Here is a 17807-nt window from a genome sequence, read left to right on the forward strand (position 1 = left end):
TCTCCTTTCAGTCCCTTTATTGTAGTCATAGAGAATATATAGGTATTTAAAACTGACAATAATTTTATCGTGATACATCCAAGTTTGACTTGCTTTTTAATATATTTATAGATATAAAATTAGGCCTCTAACAGTGACAGGGCAAGGAGATTGCTGCCACCAAACAACTTTTTTTAAAAGTAACAGAAGAGGTAACACATCCTTCCTATTCTTCCTCCACTTCTGCCCCTCCTCCCACCCCCCCAGCCTCCCTCACCAGACCTAGTTAGGGGTGATGGGATTAAGAGAAGAACGTGAAGGACACATCATCAAGTGTGAAACACTGTGGGAAGTACAAAGGATGAATGGGTGGGAAAGAAAGTCAAGAGTGTGGCATGGTTAGGGGCTCTAAGGACTTCTCAGAAAAAAACAAGATCCTGGGTTGGGGTTGTTCAGGGGGGAAAAAAAAAACCAATGCAACTGTCACAGACTTTTAAAAAATAAAGAAGAAAAAGGCCAAAAACCTAAACCAAAGAGAGAGTGGCACTTCTACCACCCCCACTCTGGCCCATTGGTACTGAACAGCCAGTTATCCCCACCCCCCCACCCAAGAAACAAGGGAGATTAAAGAAAAGGAAACCCAATTTCCTACCCCAAACCAGTTAACAAAATAGGCTCCCCCCTCCCAAAAAACAAGGCTTTGGGGAGAGGCCATTTCTGCTGAGCCCTGTGCACCTCTCCATGGAGCTCATCCCGGGGCTTGGCTCCCATTCTTAGCTACTCCGCAGGTTCACTCCCCCTCTGGTCTGTCTCCTGGGATGTCTTTCTTTTTTATCTAAAGCAAAAAGTCCAAAGTGCGTGTCTGCTGAATGTAAGGGCCTGGGACAGGAAAGGGCTGTCCAGGCAGGATCGGGTTGGCAGCCCCAGCCCGCCCCTCCTGGGTACGAGGCCTCAGGACGGCATGCACTGCACCCGGTCGGGGCCCTCCTCCTCGTCCGATGTGTCTGAGGAGCTGGGAGACTCATCGGAGTCTGCGTCTGTGGCCCCAACCCCAGGTTCTCGCCAGCGCTGTAGAATGGGAAAGGCTTGTTAGTAATTTCCCTGGAACGAGGACAAGCCTGTTAGGTCTTAACTCTAATTCAGATGCTCTAGGCCAGGGGCAGCAGAATTTTTCTTAAAGGGCCAGATAATAACTATTTTAGAGTCATGGGCCATAACCCTGTTGCGACTATTCAACTCTGCTGCTGCAGAATGAAAGCAGCCACAGACAACATAAATGAATGGGTATGGTTGTATTCCAATAAAACTTTATTTGCAAAAAGCAGGCAGCATGCCAACTGCCAGAGTTTGCTAACCCCTGCCCTAGGCCTCTTCTGGCACAAGGAAAAAAAGGTCACCCTATTCTCATCCAAGTCCTGACCGGGCCCGACCCTGCTTAGCTTCCGAGACCAGACGAGATGCGCTGCCATCACGCTGCTAGGGCCATAGGCAGGTCACCCTATTCTCAACTCCTTCCCCACCCTCATGCTCTGCCTTCACTTATGAAGACAGCACTCTTGTGCGTGGCGATGGGGAACAGAAAGCAGACACCGCCCATTTTGCCCGATGGTTCTTCTAAGGCTACATCAGGGCTCTGATGGGGATGGAAGAGAATGGATCGGACACCCCACCAAAACCACCTGATCTCTTTTTAAAGTAGCGAGGAAGCGTGCACTGCAATGTTTCACCCTCGAGAGCGTCACTGCCCTTGGGAGCTCACCTCCTACGTCAGCTTACCCGGTGGTGGCGTCTCTGTCTCAGGTGATGCATGAGGAACCAGAGCATGTGACTATCGAACAGGTCGGTGTGGTGCAAGCTATCTTCATCCCGCTCCCGTTTGTTCTTCTTTATCACCTGGAACCAAACAGGGTTGTAGGGTTGGGGGTTGGGGGTGGGTAATGAACAGGAACCCTGGACCTGATCAGAAAAGACTGGCTTTCTATCCCAGTGAAAACTTCTTTTAGGAACTGTTAACCTGAAGGGGAGCTAAATTACATCAGGAAAGTATGAGCCAGGTTTATCCACTGAGAAGCCTGGGAAGCTCTAAAATAGAATGATTCTTCCTCAAGACACCGCACCCCCACTCCACCGTGAACTAGAGGCACTCCGCAGCTGCCCCTGAACCCCTGCGTTGGGACTACTCCCCCGAGCAGCAGTCACAGCAATGGCGGGGGGGGGAGGTGGGGGCAGTGTTAGAGCAGTGCCTTTAAAGAACTGGGCAGGCAGCTCTTCCTTCCCGTGACAACGAAGCCTCAAAATGTAACGTGGACATCTGCAGTCAGCTACTCACATCCTTCAGCCCTGTCAGCTCGGTGGAAGTTTCAGCTGTGGGTGCCCAGATCTTGACATCATGGTCGAGGCCACTGGTTGCCAGTACAGGCAGGTGAGGGTGGGGCTCGAGACAGTTTACCTGGTCAGGAAGAAAGGAAAGCACAAGCTCAGGGGTGTATGGGAAGAGGGCTTAAAAAACCACTACTCACCCTGAGGCAAACACAGTCCTCAATCAGAGCTGAGGCAGCTGCTGGAAGGCAGGCCCAACCATCATGAGCGTGGGCCAAGGGCCCTGGGGGTGGAAGAAACACTGGACACAGACTGGGTATAAGACCAGGCCCATCTCTCATTTCCTAAGTATAGGTAGGGGTGGCCTCACCCTAGACACAGCCCTAGGGGTGGGCGGGTGACTGGCCAAGCTTACTGCTGGCTTCACAAAAAGGCAGTGAGGTCCAGATGACCTCATCCACTCCGGATTCCACAGCTCCAACTTGCCCAAGGCTGGGGAAAAAAAACAAAACAAAACAAAACAAAAACCTCTCCGTGGCTTTCACCAAATGGCAAATAAATTTTTAAAATTGAAGAAAGCAACAGCTGCCGCAGAACCCCCAGAAAAGAGTCCAGGGACAATTACATTCCCCTGGCGCTGTGGAGTCAAACTGGAGGGAGGCACAGGCTGGGAAGAGGCGGAGCTGGGGAGTGAGCAGGTAGTGGAGGCTCAGGTATGCTTGTGAACCCTGCGCGCCCCAGGGTACAGCACCCTGCTGTCTGCCCCGAAAGCCCAACAGGCTCAGCTAAAGGGTGGCACAGTGTAGGGTGATAGCTTCCGCGGGCACCCACGGTGTCCGTATCAGCCACCTCTGGGTATAGTCACTGAGCAGGAGAAAGGTTCTCCCGCAGACAGGCAGGCCTTCTGGCTTAGGCAGCTTCCTTCTGTCTGGAGGCACCCATGCCCCCTGCTGTCTGACTTGGAAACATCAGCCTTCCAAATGGTAGGGCAGGGCAGGGTAGGGCAGGGGCAGGGCAGGGGCAGGGCAGGGGCAGGGCAGGCAGCTCCCATGGCCACTGGAAGAGCTGGTCCCAGATCTAGCTGCTAATAAAGCATTTTCGGGCTTTCAGTCAGATGAGGACTAGATAGGAAAAGCCCCCGGAAGGAAGAGGGTGTGGTCCTAGCCGCTCCTCACCTGCCCCCCCATCCCATCCCATCCCGCCTTGCAGCTGCCCTGTAGGCCAAAAAAACAACCCCTGGCAAAAAGCCTCTTTTATCTTTTACTTCTCTCTGCACCAGGCTCTTCTACCTGGCCTGCACGCGCAGAGGGAGCAGCTGAGGGGAAACTGGGGGCAGCATGGAAAATAAAACTGACCCACAGACTTCCAATCTTCTTTGTTCTTCCATTTTATAAGTAAATAAAAATGCTCCAGAAAAGACTGAAGCTAAAGCCTGAGCCTAAGAATAAAGGAGAAACCCCATTTCTCTTCTCCTCTTCTCACTCCCCATGTCAGCTCATCGCAAAGTTTACACTGGGGCTCTCTTAGGCAGTGTGGAAGTTTCCGGCATCTGCAGCAGGAGTGGGCACTAGACAGGGACTCCACTGCCTGAGAATATGATCAAAAGATACGTGACAACTTACACATACAAACCTGAACTCATTCATCCACCTCCTGGTAAGCCTTTGCTAACCCCTCTATTCTGACCTAGCTCTGCTGGAGCATGTCAGTAAAATCAGGAAGCACAGAGGAGAAATTCCTTGGGACTTAAGACTAAGGGCAAAGCCAAGGGAAAGAGGAGTTAAGAGTCATAGCACACAGCACCTGGGTTGGAGCCCGCCGGGGGAGCCGACAGAGAGCTTCTGGGCCAGGTCTGAACGCCAGGACTTACCCTGTCAGTAACAAGCGTGAGCAGAGCCAAGAGCTCCAGCCTTAAGAGGACCGGCCTGGGGGACGCAGGGATAGGAAGGGGCAGCGAAGTGCTCTGGGAGACTAAGGACTGTCCTCTGATGTCATCCCCCACCCCTGTCCCTGAATGGGAACAAAGAAAGGACTAGAGTCTGAGCCAAAACCAGAGTTGAGAGACCTAGGCAAGGCAGATGAGAATTTCTAAGATGCCTTCTGGTTCTAATATATTCTACTTTATGATGAGCTGCTCTGAATCTGCTCTTGCGGCTGGTGCCTGTTTGACCCACTGCAGGGAAGTTAGGACCAAACAACAGAGGGATCAAGTGGGGACACACAGATCATCAAGCTCACACAGGGGCAAGCACAAGCCGGGAACCTTGTTTCAGGGTACAGTCTCTCTATCTCTTGTTCTAGTCTCTCACTCTTGTGACCACTCAATCCAGGCTTGGGGCCCACCCATCGCAAGCAGGTGCCCTCCCCACCTGAGCACCTAGATGCATCACCAGACTCTGATTCTGGCCGAGGTGAAAGCAAACTGGCCTGCAGAGTGGTCTGGGAGAATGGACAAGTGCTGGCCTGGGGGAGGGCATTCAGCCCTGCGTCTCTCTGGAACAGAACGCAAGACAGTTTATGATCTAGAAAGGATTCACTGGCCCCTTCTGACTTCCTTTTGACTATACGCCTACTGCAGAATTCTCATGGAGACTCCAGTGTTTTAGTTTGTTCCCTGCAGATGACAGAAGAGGACCTACGGGAGAGTAGGACACGAAGCAGGCAACAGGGAGATACACCTTCAGGCTCGGGACCCCTCTCGTTCAGGCCGCAGAAGCCTCGGATCTGTACTGGCCCCAAGTCCCAAAAATTTAGACAAAACCAGACAGAAAACAGTCTGAAGTAACTTCACACTAGGACAAGAAACACAAGGAAAGGGAGCCTGATTGCAGGGAACCATTTTAAATTCCACCACCACTCTCAGGATGAGCCTCATGAAGAGATGGCTGGACTCTCTGCACCCCCCAAAGCTTAGAAGGAATGGAACTGAAGAGAAACCAAGCTGTCTCAGCCACTCCCTAGGGGCCCTTCACCAGACTGCCTAAGGAAATCGGTACAAGGCAGTCTCCCACACTGCCTCTTTCAGATCTTCTGTGGTCCAAAAACCTTACAGTAGGAAGCCACTCAACTCCCTTCCTAACTCTGGGTCTCAAAAAAGAAAAAAATATATGGTTAGCTAGATGCACTGTAGAAGCTGACCATGCTTCACTCCCCAACTCAGGATCCTCAGGCTTCTTTTTGGCCCTGCCTCTGTGCAGGCGGTCTAGAATTCAAAGGACAGGCGGTCTGTGATAGGATCACAGCCTGCATAGCAGGCTGCTCAGTCATTATTTTAAAAAAATAAATAAAAATTTTTAAAAATTAAAATATTTTGCCACGTTTGCTCTGTCCCTATTAGCTCCTTCTAGCTTGTATCCGCTGACCCAGGATCTCTACAAGATCACTACTTGGCTACCCTACGGGATGAGGCGCAAGGCACGGAGCGGAGGCCCCTCTGGCACACTGCAGGATGGAGCGCCCTCAACTCCAATGCTTTTCTTTTAGAAAAGGTGCCTGCCTAGAAATCCCTCATTCAGGCCAGAGGTTTTTCCCTAAGATCCCTTTCTCTCCTCACTAAACCATGCCTTAGAGAGGGAGAAGACAGAAAAAGGAAGCCAGGATTCCACCCAAACCTCAGCAGCCCCAGACTCTACCGCCGTTACTGTCCTGGCTAGACCCCAGAGATGCGGCACCATGCTGCCCTGGTGCGAGAACTGTGTGGCCCTGCTCGCACCTACCTTACCGGCGAGAGAGCAGCGAGTTGGCCAGCCGAGCGCAGCATACTCACCACGCCTCCCTTGTCCCCCTCCATGAACTGAACGATCTGGCAGGATGCCTTCTCCCAGAGGAAGATGTGCCCGCAGTCACTGCCGCTCACCACAAACTCACTCTTGGGGCCATAGAAATTGACGCCTTTTACTGAAATGATAAATGAGGGAAGAGACCACATGAGAGTTGGCATCAGGCCTGTATATATTTACCTCATAGGGACTTTAGTTATTCACAAACTCTAAGTCAGCTAAGAGCCAAAGAATTCCTTTCATTTCCACAAAACAAATCAAGGGACTGTGTGTATATAACAGACAGACCAAGAGTCATGTCAGTCCCAGAGACTGTTTCTAGGCCCCCAAAGAGCTCCATGGGGCCGAGGGGCTGTAGTCCCTCAGCAGCAGCCTCAGTCTCACTGGTCTCCGCCCTAAGGAGCACCGAGAACTGTGGAGCACTTCCGGCCTCAGTGATGCCTTACTAGTCCCAGCCTGAACCACCCCAGCCCTGCCCACTCCTAGGCAGCCCTCTCCTACGCCTGAGGATCACCCTAGGTATACGCCCTTAGTACCACCTTGTCTGCTTCCTGGGCCATCCGTCAGCTGGCCTGAGAATGAGGGAGGTCTAGGCCACAACTGCCTGTCAGAAGCATCTGAACCGTGCTTGCTACCAAGACTGAACGACACGGCTCCGCTCCCTGGAATTACTAAGAGAAGCTGGGTGTCCCAGAGACTCTGTGCAGTTCCACGGCCGTCATGGGACTGCACTCCGTTTCTGTCCGCCTGTGGACTAAGTTCCAAGCACCGGTTCTCCTGCTCACCTCCCCAGCTCAGAAGAGAAAGGACAAGTCACTGCTCTCTCCAAGTCAAAATTATGACAGATACCTGTTAGGAGCGGTGTCGACAACAAAGAGCAGTGGCCACCCCAACTTTTCTGTACATTAGAGTCACACAGGGAGCTTTTAAAAGACCTCTATCAAGCTGTACCCCATCCCAATTAAATCAGAATGTCTGGGGGGGGGTAGAAGCCAGGCTTTAAAGATCGGCAGGTGAGGGCGCCTGGGTGGCTCAGATGGTTGAGCGTCTGCCTTCGGCTCAGGTCATGATCTCAGGGTCTTGGGATCGAGTCCCGCATCAGGCTTCCTGCTCCTTGGGAGCCTGCTTCTCCCTCTGCCTCTCTCTCTGTCTCTCATGAATAAATAAAATCTTTAAAAAAAAAAAAAAAAAGATTGGCAGGTGACTCCGCGGTGCAGCCAAGCGCAGGAACCACACCCAGAACACACATGGCCAGTCTTCGCCGCAGACTGGGCAGGAGGCGCTCACACCACGCCTCCTCCTCTGCCTCATTCAAAAGAACTTGCCTCCTCTGCCCTAGAGCTAGCAGCTCACTTCCCGCCCCCCCGCCCCGATTTCAGGCAATTCAGTACCCCAGACTGAGGAGGGCTTTCCCAGATTCCCTAACAAGCCCGCTAAGCCTGAAGTTACCCGAAATCTCAAGAAAAACACAGTCACTCAAGTCTCCTTATGCCCAAATGAGGTCACATCGCTGTGGTGAGAGAGGCTCCAGGCGCCCTGCGCTCGAGCACAGCAGGCCTGTGAAAGCTCCAGCCCAAGGAGGGACATCCTCTCACTGCTCCGACAGGCTGCCCTGTCCTTTAGGTCGTTCTGATCTGTACAGCCTGAACGAAATGCTGCTGTTCCCCAGGCCAACAGACAGCAACGAGAAAGAGCGGCTCACCTGTGGCATTATTCCTGTGGCCCTTATATCGCTTCACATACTGGGCCCCATCGCTGTGAGAGGAGTTGAAGAGGTAAATGTCTTCGTCATTGTAGCTGGCCAGGAGCTCTGCCAAGAACAAGCACACAGCAGTGAAGGCAAAGGCTGAAAAAGAGCCGGGACCAGGAGCTGGGGGCTGGGGTGCAGCTTCTTGCCAGTGGTGCCCCCTCCGAATACCCAGGTAGAGCACCCATCTCACTCAGCTGGAGCTGCAGGCAGATCGGGCGTCCAGGGTAGACTAAGAACACACTGCCAACCCAGGGGTAGCAGAATGCTCAGGAAGATCACACCCATTAACTCAAGAGCGAGCCAGACGCATAGGCACCTGCTCAGGCACGGAGCCTGGGCTTCAGGGCAGGCCCTGCCAAATCTCATCGGCAGCATTCTGCAAGTGGCGCCTGGCATCTCCAAGGGTCCTCTGCTGCGTCCTCCCGCTCTGTGCTCACCGTCAGCAGCTACTCCCCAGCCGCTCCGCTTGGAGCTGGAGCACAGCGGTGAGCACTGGAGGCGCGTGCCTCGCGGGCTCAGCAGCTCCCCAGACGGAGGGGGCGTGCCAGCCTAGCAGCTGGGCCCTGCGCACGTACCTGTGCCGTCGTGGCTGTACACGAGACAGGTGATGTTTGCTTTGGACTCACTGTTCACCTGCAATAAGGAGCAGATACCGACTGATGCCCCACCCCCCCACCTGTTACACCACCTTCAGGAAACAGGTTCTCCTTCACACTCCCCACTATCTTCTCCCAGAGGGTGAGAGAGACAGAGACAGAGACAGGAATACAACCAGTGCGATGTGGCCAGCTCAGGGGAGAGGGCTTTCTGCTGGTGCTTTTCCGCGTGCTAGCCACGTGACACACACTCTCATCTCCTTGGGCCTCACCATCACGGGGCAAGGCAATGATCTTTACCTCTCTACACTGTGTCAATAAGAAAACCTAGGCCAACGGAGGTGAAGTGACTGCCCAAGAGCACAAAGCTGGTAAGTGGTGGAGCCGGGATTCAAATCCAGGGAACGGACTCGAAAGTCCAAGCTCCTCCCACCAGGCCAACACTTTTGGGGGCAGCCTTGGAGTTGAGTCAGGAAAGCTGGGAACCACTGGCCCCTCATGAATCTTACCAGGTGATGAGGACAGAATTTCTTGAGCACTCCATTGTTCTCGTTCTCATCAATTTTCCTCTGGTCGTAAATCCTATAATGGAAGAAACAATAGAATGTTAAAACTTACAAACGGGGCGTCTAGGTGGCTCAGTGGTTAAGCATCTGCCTCCAGCTCAGGTCATGATCCCGGGGTCCTGGGACTGGGTCCCACATCGGGCTCCCTGCTCAGCGGGGAGCCTGCTTGTCCCTCTCCCACTCTTCCTACTTGTGTTCTCTCTCTGTCAAATAAATAAATAAAATCTTAAAACAAACCAAAACAACAACTTACAAAGTGACCCCTTGAACTGCAAAGTAGTGGCAAGAACAGCAGTCAGCTGGATGTCAGGACAGATAAAGGACATCACCCCACTAAGATCCTGGCTCCCGCTCTTCCCTGAAGGCCCTCCTTCTCCCAGCCCTTTCTGAATCCTGACTCTTATCCAGACACTCCCCAGTTCAAGCGGTAATCCTAAATCACATTAACCTGAAGGGCCTTCTCTCTCCTCTCAGCTTTGAATCGCTTACTACTTATTTCTACTGAAATAAGTCCTTTATTGCAGCCTTTATTGCTACAGAGGCCCCGCTCCTAGAAGTCCGTGGGTCTTCAAGCCTGTCTTGGCCTCTGACTTGGCCCGGTCTCCCTCTCGCTCCTCACAGTGATGATTACAAACCCCCCCCCAGGATCTCAAGACTTCTTCTCTCCTGCCTTTATTCCCATCCAACCAGTGTCCCCTTTCCTCATCTCTGCGATCCAAACTCGGACCATTCCTTCCGACACCTAGGACAGATGTCATGAGCCGGGTATCCTGCCAGGTGCTGGACACACAGGAGCAACAACCCACCGCCTGTGTGCTTCCTCCCCATAGCTGCTCTTTCCACTCCTCCGAGGACCTCTTTCCGTGAGTCCTCAACCTCTTCCTCGTGCCTATCTGCCCATTTCCTAAACCCTCCTCTGCTGACTTCCCACTACTGCTTTTTCTGTCCTTCCCTCTCGTAGTCAAATTACTGAAAAGAGCAATCTGCATTCAGTGTTTTCACTTCATTTCCTGTTCCCTTCTCAATCCATTCCAATCTAGCTTTGGCCCTCAACCCACCAGTGAGACTTCCCTGGCTCAAGTCACCAGTGGCCTGACAGCCTCCACCCACAGTCTACTCTTCAGGCCTCTCTCTCTCCTCTTGACATCGTTCACTACGCCTTCCCTAAAACCGCTGCCTTCCTTGATGGTCAACCACCCCTTCATGGTGTTCATGAGCTTGTCTGTCTTTAAGCTCTTAAATGCTAATATTCCCTGGAGGTTTGGTCTGAAGTTCTTCTCTGACTGTACGTAGGCAAACTATGACCTACACGGAGGTTTTGCCTAGATTATTTGTAGTATCCTTCTAACTGACTTCCTTGCTCATGCTGTCCCCAGAATTATTCTAAAATGCAACATTTTATGTAAATTCCCTGCTTAAAATCTCTTCAGTGATTCTGTATTTTCTACTAAATAAAGTCCAAACTCCTTAGTAGGACTCTCCATCTCTTCTCAAAGATCCTATATGTGATACAAGAACAAACAAAACAAAAAAGCAAGGCTTCCTTGAACACACCGTGTCACAGCTGGGGTTTCTACCTCTACACGCACCGGCCCCTCTACCTGAAATGAAAAACTCATTTCCCATTTTGAGTATTTCCTCTGTGAGAAAGAACAGCATGGGAGAAATGGTTTCTCCCATGTTTAAGGAGTCTGATCGGAGTTCAAATACTAACTCTGCTACTTAGTAGTCTGCTACTGAGTAGCTGAGTAATCCTGGGCGTTTTCTTAATATTTTCAATCCTTAATATACGCGTTTCTCCAAAACGCTCCTTAAAGGCAAAGTCTATCTAGTCAAGTGTGTGTCTAGCACATAGAAGATGCTCAGTAAACGCTGGATGAATAGATGAATGAATCAATACATGTTTGTATTCTCCACAACTTCTTGCTTAATATCCTGCATTAAGAGAATTATCTGGAAATCTTTACTAAATGAATGCCCCAAAATGAAAAGACAAACAGGAGACTGCTGTACTGCCAATTACTCCTCCTCAGCAAACACAGCATCTGATAATCTGATGTTTTTCCTCTGAACAAAATCTAAATCAACAGCTCTTAAATGTCACTAAGCCATCATAAACTTTGTAAGTCAGCAAGTTAGTAAAACATATTTAAGTATTCAATATTTTTGGTGTATGGACCATTCAGTGTTCGTCAGTATCTAAGGCTCTCTGCCCTTCCTCTTTATGAGCAAATCCTTAACTTCTTTCCCCTTTCTTCCATAATGATTTAAGAAGAACCTACTATATCCTAGATAGGACGCTAGACCAGGGGTTGGCAAGCTTGATCTTAAATGGCAAGACAGTAAATATCTTAAGCTGGCAGGCCATGTGGTCCCTGCCATAGTAGCATGAAAGCAGCCTTGGATAATATGTAAATGAAAGACCGTGGCTGTGTTTCAATAAAACTTTATTTATAAAAAAACGGGCAGTGCAGGAGCATCCGCGTGGCTCAGTTAAGCATCTGACTTTGGCTCAGATCATGATCCCAGGGTTCTGGGATGGAGCCCAGCATCAGGCTTCCCGCTCAGCTGGGAGTCTGCGAGTCCTCTCCCCTTACCCCTGCCCCAGCTCCTGCTCTTTCTCTCTCAAATAAATAAAATCTTAAAAACAAAACAAATAAAACAGGCAGTACAGCTGGCCAGCTCCTGGCTGGGCTGGACAGTGCTGATACAAAGATGAATACAATTTTTTCCCCTATTTTCTGAGCATAGGACAGGACCTTGACATTTAAAAAAAATTTTTTTGGGGGGGGGGTGCGTCTGGGTGGCTCAGTCGTTAAGCGTCTGCCTTCAGCTCAGGTCATGATCTCAGGGTCCTGGGACCGAGCCCCGCATCTGGCTCCCTGCTCGGCAGAAAGCCTGCTTCTCCCTCTCCCACTCCCCCTGCTTGTGTTCCCTTTCTGTCTCCACTGTCTCACTGTCTCCACTGCCGTGGAACATCTTTTTATATATTTATTTGCGATCTATATACCCTCTTCAGTGAGGTGTCTGTTAAGTCTCTGACCCATTTTTTATTGGGCTGTTTTCTTGTTGAGTTTTAAGAGTTCTTCATATATTTTAGATAACAGTCTTGTATCAGATATGTCTTTTGCAAATATTTAATCCCAACCTGTGGTTTGTCTTCTAATTCTCTCAGACAGTGTCTTTCAGAGAGCACAAGTTTTTCATTTTAACGAAGTGTACCTTATCAACTATTTCACAAATCATGTCTTTGTTACTGTATCTAAGAAGGCATCACCACTTTTTATTCAACATCTGAGCAAGGCTGCAGGTGTGGCCGCTGCTCTCCAAGCTTCACAATGCCTCCCAAGGACAAGAAAGATGCCGGAAAGTCGGCTAAAAAAGACAAAGACCCAGTGAACAAATCTGGGGGCAAGGCCAAAAAGAAGTGGTCCAAAGGCAAAGTTTGGGACAAGCTCAGTAACCTGGTCTTGTTTGACAAAGTGACATAAGACTAACTCTATAAGGAAGTTCCCAACTATAAGCTTTTAACTCTAGCTGTTGTCTCTGAGAGACTGAAGATTTGAGGTCCTCTGGCCAGGGCAGCCCTTCAGGAGCTCCTTAGTGAAGTACTTATTAAACCGGTTTCAAAGCACAGAGCTCAAGTAACTTACACCAGAAACACCAAGGGTAGAGATGCCCTAGCTGCTAGTGAAGCTGCATGAACACAGCCCACCAACTGTACATTTTGGAAAACAAAAATTTATTAAATCAAAAATAAAAAGGCATCACCATACCCAAGGTCATCCAGGTTTTCTCCTATGTGATCTTCTAGAGGTTTTATTGTTTGGGGTTTTACTTTTAGGTCTGTGACCATCTGAGTTAGTTTTAGTAAAGGGTATAAGGTCTGTCTAGATTCCTTTCACATGTGGATGCCCAGCTGTTCCAGCACCATTTGTTGAAGATATTATCTCTGCTCCCCTGTATTGCCTTTATACCTCTGTCAAAGGTAAGTTGACTATATTTACGTGTGTCTGTTTAGGGCTCTCTAGTCTATTCCACTCATCTAGTTGTCTATTCTTCTGCCAATACTACACCATCTCCATGACTGTAGCTTTACGGAAGTCTTGAAGTTGGGTAGCATCAGTCCGCCAACTCTGTTCTTCCCTTTAATACTGTGTTGGCTTTTATGGATCTCTTGCCTCTCTATATAAACTTTAAAATCAGTTTATCAATATCCATAAAATAACTTGCTGGGATTTTTACTGGAATTGCACTGAATCAACAGGTCAAGTTGGGAAGAAGTTGACATCTTCACAATACTGATTCTTCCTATGCCCTTCACACATTTTAAATCAAATAAAGAGTGGTTTTAGCACTGTCTCAACACCCTTATGGCATCTCCACAGGCCTCCAGGTACCGTACTACCTTGTTACCTTAAGCCTCTCTCTTCCTTCCTCACCTCCTCTCCCCCCACCACCCCACCTGCCCTTCATCTAGTGTTCTCTCAGTGTTGCTGATATCAGCCTAAGACAGAAAAGCAAAGGGACTATTTATTATTTATGAGCCAGGGCCTATACCAAATCCTTTACCGATAAATTTACATGTCAACCAACCACCACAGGATTCATTGATCTGATACATTCTCCTTTTCTTCACTCTTGTCAATTCGTAAACCAACCCAAATAGGATTTAGTAGTAGGCACCCACACCTCCACCACCTCTACTTGTCTACTTTCTCCTTTCTTCCCCCCACCCTTTTTTTCGGTTATAGGCCAAAAAGCAAGTCTCTCTAGGCTTCCTTTAAATGCTTCTTCACAATACTAAACCAAAATTCAGTATTCATGATGCAAAGGCCTTAAGGATGAGTAAGCGATTTCTCTACATTCCCTTGAAGGAATTCCTTCAGGCTAGAAATGAAAGCTAATGGTACTAGGATATAAAATATTCACCAAAAATATTTTCAAATTTGTACCGGAAGGCGAGCTCTTTAGGTTCTTTCAAAGAAATAATCAGAAAGGGGAAATCCCGAAACACTCGACTGGCTGAACTGAAGAGGTGCCAGAGAAACTGAATGAGCCTAAGGTCAGAGGCGATCTAGGGTGCCCAAAGGGCCGTCTGCTCGCGCAGGGTCAGTGTGCCTCAAAGTCTACACACGCCAAGTGCACAGCTTACATCCGCCGAAAATCTGCCATGTACGAAGGGACAGAGGACACTGAGCTGGTAAAAGGCAGAATATCTAAGTATTCGTCCACGTGCTAACATGTTAAAACTGACTTCCAGCCTTAGTCTGACCCTGGCCAACGTATCAGCTTTGGATTAAGGCATTATCACCTGCAGTTCATGACAAAGCCAACTGTTCCAGTCCCCTCCAAACATCAAGGACCTAGTGGCTGAATTATCTACAGATACAGACTTTTCAAGCCATCCAGAGCTCTAAGGAGGAAATCCAAACTAGGAATTTCAGTAAATGCTCCATTTGGAGGAGGCAGCACCTGACAGCTACAACCCTTTTTGATCAACAGCTTCTTATTAAAACAAAAAAACAAAAAAACTACTACACATTTGCCACTGGGTGAATAAAGGACAGGAATCTGGAAAGCAAGGGAAACAGGAAAATAGACAGGCACAAAGTTGTCTAATTCTCTTGTGGCAGGATTCTTGAACAAGGGAAGGTCATCTCTCATGTATTTCTAAAAACTTACTCTATCCCCATGATACTTACCAGTGAAATTAATTTCAGAATACAATTATAAAAATGTGCTCTTATTTTAAAAGGAAGATAATGCTTTTCACCCCTCAATCAGGAAAGCAAAAAGTCATTCATTTTTATAGTGATGCTCTCCCTCCTCCTTTTCAAACTGATGATCCCTCAGCAAAGGGGGATGGTATAATCACAGAAACAGAGCTCAAATAAGCCACCTGGGTAGGGAGGGGATACAGTTTGTGACTAAGAGCCAGAAGGAAACTAAGTGATACACATGGGGATTGAACCTCTGAACTCTTGTTTTCCTTAGGACATGCCTCAATAGCCAGTGTTACAATAAACGTTCCCAGTAACAAAGATATCACTACCGAGAAAGAAAACTGGTTCATGACAGTGGGAGTCAAAAACTCAGAGTTCACACTGAGTACTCCCACTCAAAATCATTTCTGTATCTGAAACCAGCATTCAAAATTTCTAGTACACGTTAATTTATATACAAAAAACGGTGGGAAATATTTACTAATACATCAATTGCTAATAAACCTGGATTTATGTCTTAGCTGCTATATGGGGACCTTGGTCACAATTCATCAAACTTCTTTAAAACGTGACAATCTCAGGTGCCTGGGTAGCTCAGTTAAGCATCTGCCTTTGGCTCAGGTCATGATCCCAGGGTCCTGGGATCGAGCCCGGCGTTAGGCTCCTTGCTCAGTAGGAAGTCTGCTTCTCCCTCTGCCCCCTCCCCTGCCCCATGCTCTCTCTCGTTCTCTCTCTCAAACAAATAAAATCTTAAAAAAAAAAACAAAAAAAAAAACAACTTGACACTCGCTATAATAAGTTAAGCTATCCCTCAGGGATTGTTACTGTTACATCAGGGAACAGAATGCTCAGAAGAAGCTTAAACTCTTTGGAAGATGGTAAAAAATTCAAGATGGTGGTTAATGGATTCCGAGGCCATTCACACTGTTCCACAAAGGATAGCTGCTGGTACCCAATGCATCAGTTTCAAACTCTCAAAGACACAAAAGAGCCAGACTCACCTTACAAACTGATCTCGTCCACCCACTGCAAACTGGTGGGTATTGGCAGGATTCACATAGATCGTATACAGTCCCACTTTCTTCTCCTTCTCTTTTGTCACCACCAGTTTCCTTTAAGAGTAGAAAAGTGTAAAAGTTATATTCTCTAAAAGACCCAGATGGTCATGGCAAGAGAGAGCACAGAGAGTAATGCAGACACAGCTAGTAAGACCAGATTCTCAATGAGAAAGAAAGAAAAAAGTGGTTTTGTTTGTTTTGAACACTGGAACAAGAAAAAGACAAAAATCACCTCCACGTATATTTAATAAATGCTACCTTGGGGAGGGAAAAACAAACGTGTAATGAAGTCATTTTATGGTATTCCTCAAGACGTGTAAATTAAAGTATGTAAAAATATTGCTCCTCAGGTAGTGTCAGTTTAGTTGGAGTCCAACATGATGATAACCTATCATTAAACAGACGATACCACCCACATCTTCCCATATTATATAAATACATTCTCCCAATCATCTGGGAGCAGGGAGAAAGAGGAGGATGAGTCATAAAAACAGTGGCCAGAAAAGCCCTTAAGGTTAGAATCTACCTCCCAGGGGCGCCTGCCTCTCCCTCTCCCACTCCCCCTGCTTGTGTTCCCTCTCTCGCTGTGTCTGTCTCTGTCAAATAAATAAATAAAATCTTAAAAAAAAAAAAAAGATCTTTATTTGAGAGAGAGAGAGAAGGCAAAAGCAGGGGAGAGGGGCACAGGGAGATGGGAGAAGCAGTCTCCCCACTGAGCAGGGAGCCCAACTCAGAGCTCGATCCCAGGTCCCTGGGATCATGACCCGTGCCGAAGGCAGACACTTAACTGACTGAGCCACCCAGGCACCCCTCAAATAAATAAAATCTTAAAAAAAAAAAAAGAATCTACCTCTCAGATTCCACAAAAGTGTCACAACCCAGCTCTAAAAATGCACACTTAAGAATGACAAGCCACATCTCTAGCACAGGGACAGTCCAAAGGAAAGCAGCATTCTTCCTTTATCTGAAGCAAGTTAGGAGAGGAGATTCTTATGAAGACAGCTGTCTCTAAAGCTGGAAAGTCACCTCTAAATTACTCCTCTGGTTGTACCACAAAAAAGGGCGATCCTTAAGAGGGCATTGGGGTCCTGAGGAAAACCCTATAAAATTTTAGAGTTTTAGCCAGAAGATTCTGGCTAAAAGCCGTATCTATCCCATCTTAAGGGTGGCACTATGAATACTCTTCCCAAATCTAAGTGTCCAGCCAGTCAAATATGGTATCATAGAGATTAGTAAATTTACAGGAAATGAAAAACAGGGAAGGAAAGGGCTAGGTTCTAGCTTTTGTTTTTAATTCTAAGGTTTTGCTCATTCTGTTGTCATGGAAACTGAAAGAAATATAACCATGACAACGAGTTTCTTTGTAAAGAAATGTAAAATCATTTCATCCTCTCTGCATGGTCAAAGTCCCTCCAGCCTAGAACTGCTCTAAGCAAATGGAGAGATTTTACTTGATTTTAAAATCTCTGTAGCTTTCCACTGAAACAGTATATGGGGGTGCCTGCATGGCTCAGTCAGTTAAGCATCTGCCTTTAGCTCAGGTCATGATCCCAGGGTCCTGGGACCGAGCCTGCATAGGGCTCCCTGCTCAGCGGGGAGCCTGCCTCTCCCTCTCCCCCTCCTGCCCCACTTGTGTGCTTGAGCGCTCTCTCTCTCTTAAATAAATAATAAAATCTTTAAAAAAGAAACAGTGCATGAAGATCATTAAAAATGAATGTCATTAGGGAAAACACACACATACACAACCCTCAAAAACACAAGGTAGAAAATACATCCAAAATGAGTTTAAGGAACAAAACTAGCAGTGGAGAAGAGGCAGCTCTAATCAGGTTTTAGATGGGGAAAAGCAGATGCTTCTGCTTTTCACAAGATCATCTCATTTTCTCAGCAATGTGGATTTTCAGAAGGAGAGAGTCGGACAAACAAAAGCTGACCACCATGTGGAAGCAAAAGGAAAAAACTGAAGGGATAGATTATGAAATAGGGCTCCACCATCCTGTAATCCTGACAATCAGCTCAATCTTTCTAATGCCT

At 48.0% G+C, this 17807-nt stretch overlaps 1 protein-coding gene and 1 pseudogene across 8 annotated transcripts in view; one reads left to right on the forward strand and one right to left on the reverse strand.

Moving 5' to 3' along the window:
* DCAF8 (DDB1 and CUL4 associated factor 8) overlaps window positions 1-17807 on the reverse strand; it is a 39318-nt gene continuing 21511 nt past the window's right edge. For all 8 annotated transcript variants that reach the window (XM_035009925.1, XM_035009926.1, XM_035009927.1 and 5 more), the window contains 8 exons: window positions 15717-15827; window positions 8933-9005; window positions 8403-8460; window positions 7780-7887; window positions 6065-6195; window positions 2309-2428; window positions 1756-1872; window positions 1-1047 (listed from right to left, as the gene is read on the reverse strand). In XM_035009925.1, coding sequence (XP_034865816.1) covers window positions 931-1047; window positions 1756-1872; window positions 2309-2428; window positions 6065-6195; window positions 7780-7887; window positions 8403-8460; window positions 8933-9005; window positions 15717-15827 — 835 coding nt within the window. In that variant the 3' untranslated portion in view covers window positions 1-930. The remainder of the gene's footprint in view (window positions 1048-1755; window positions 1873-2308; window positions 2429-6064; window positions 6196-7779; window positions 7888-8402; window positions 8461-8932; window positions 9006-15716; window positions 15828-17807) is intronic.
* LOC118013981 lies at window positions 12328-12693 on the forward strand (annotated as a pseudogene).

This window comes from Mirounga leonina, unplaced genomic scaffold, assembly GCF_011800145.1.
Source record: "Mirounga leonina isolate KUSES-001 unplaced genomic scaffold, KU_Mleo_1.0 Mir_154, whole genome shotgun sequence".
Lineage (NCBI taxonomy): Eukaryota > Metazoa > Chordata > Mammalia > Carnivora > Phocidae > Mirounga > Mirounga leonina.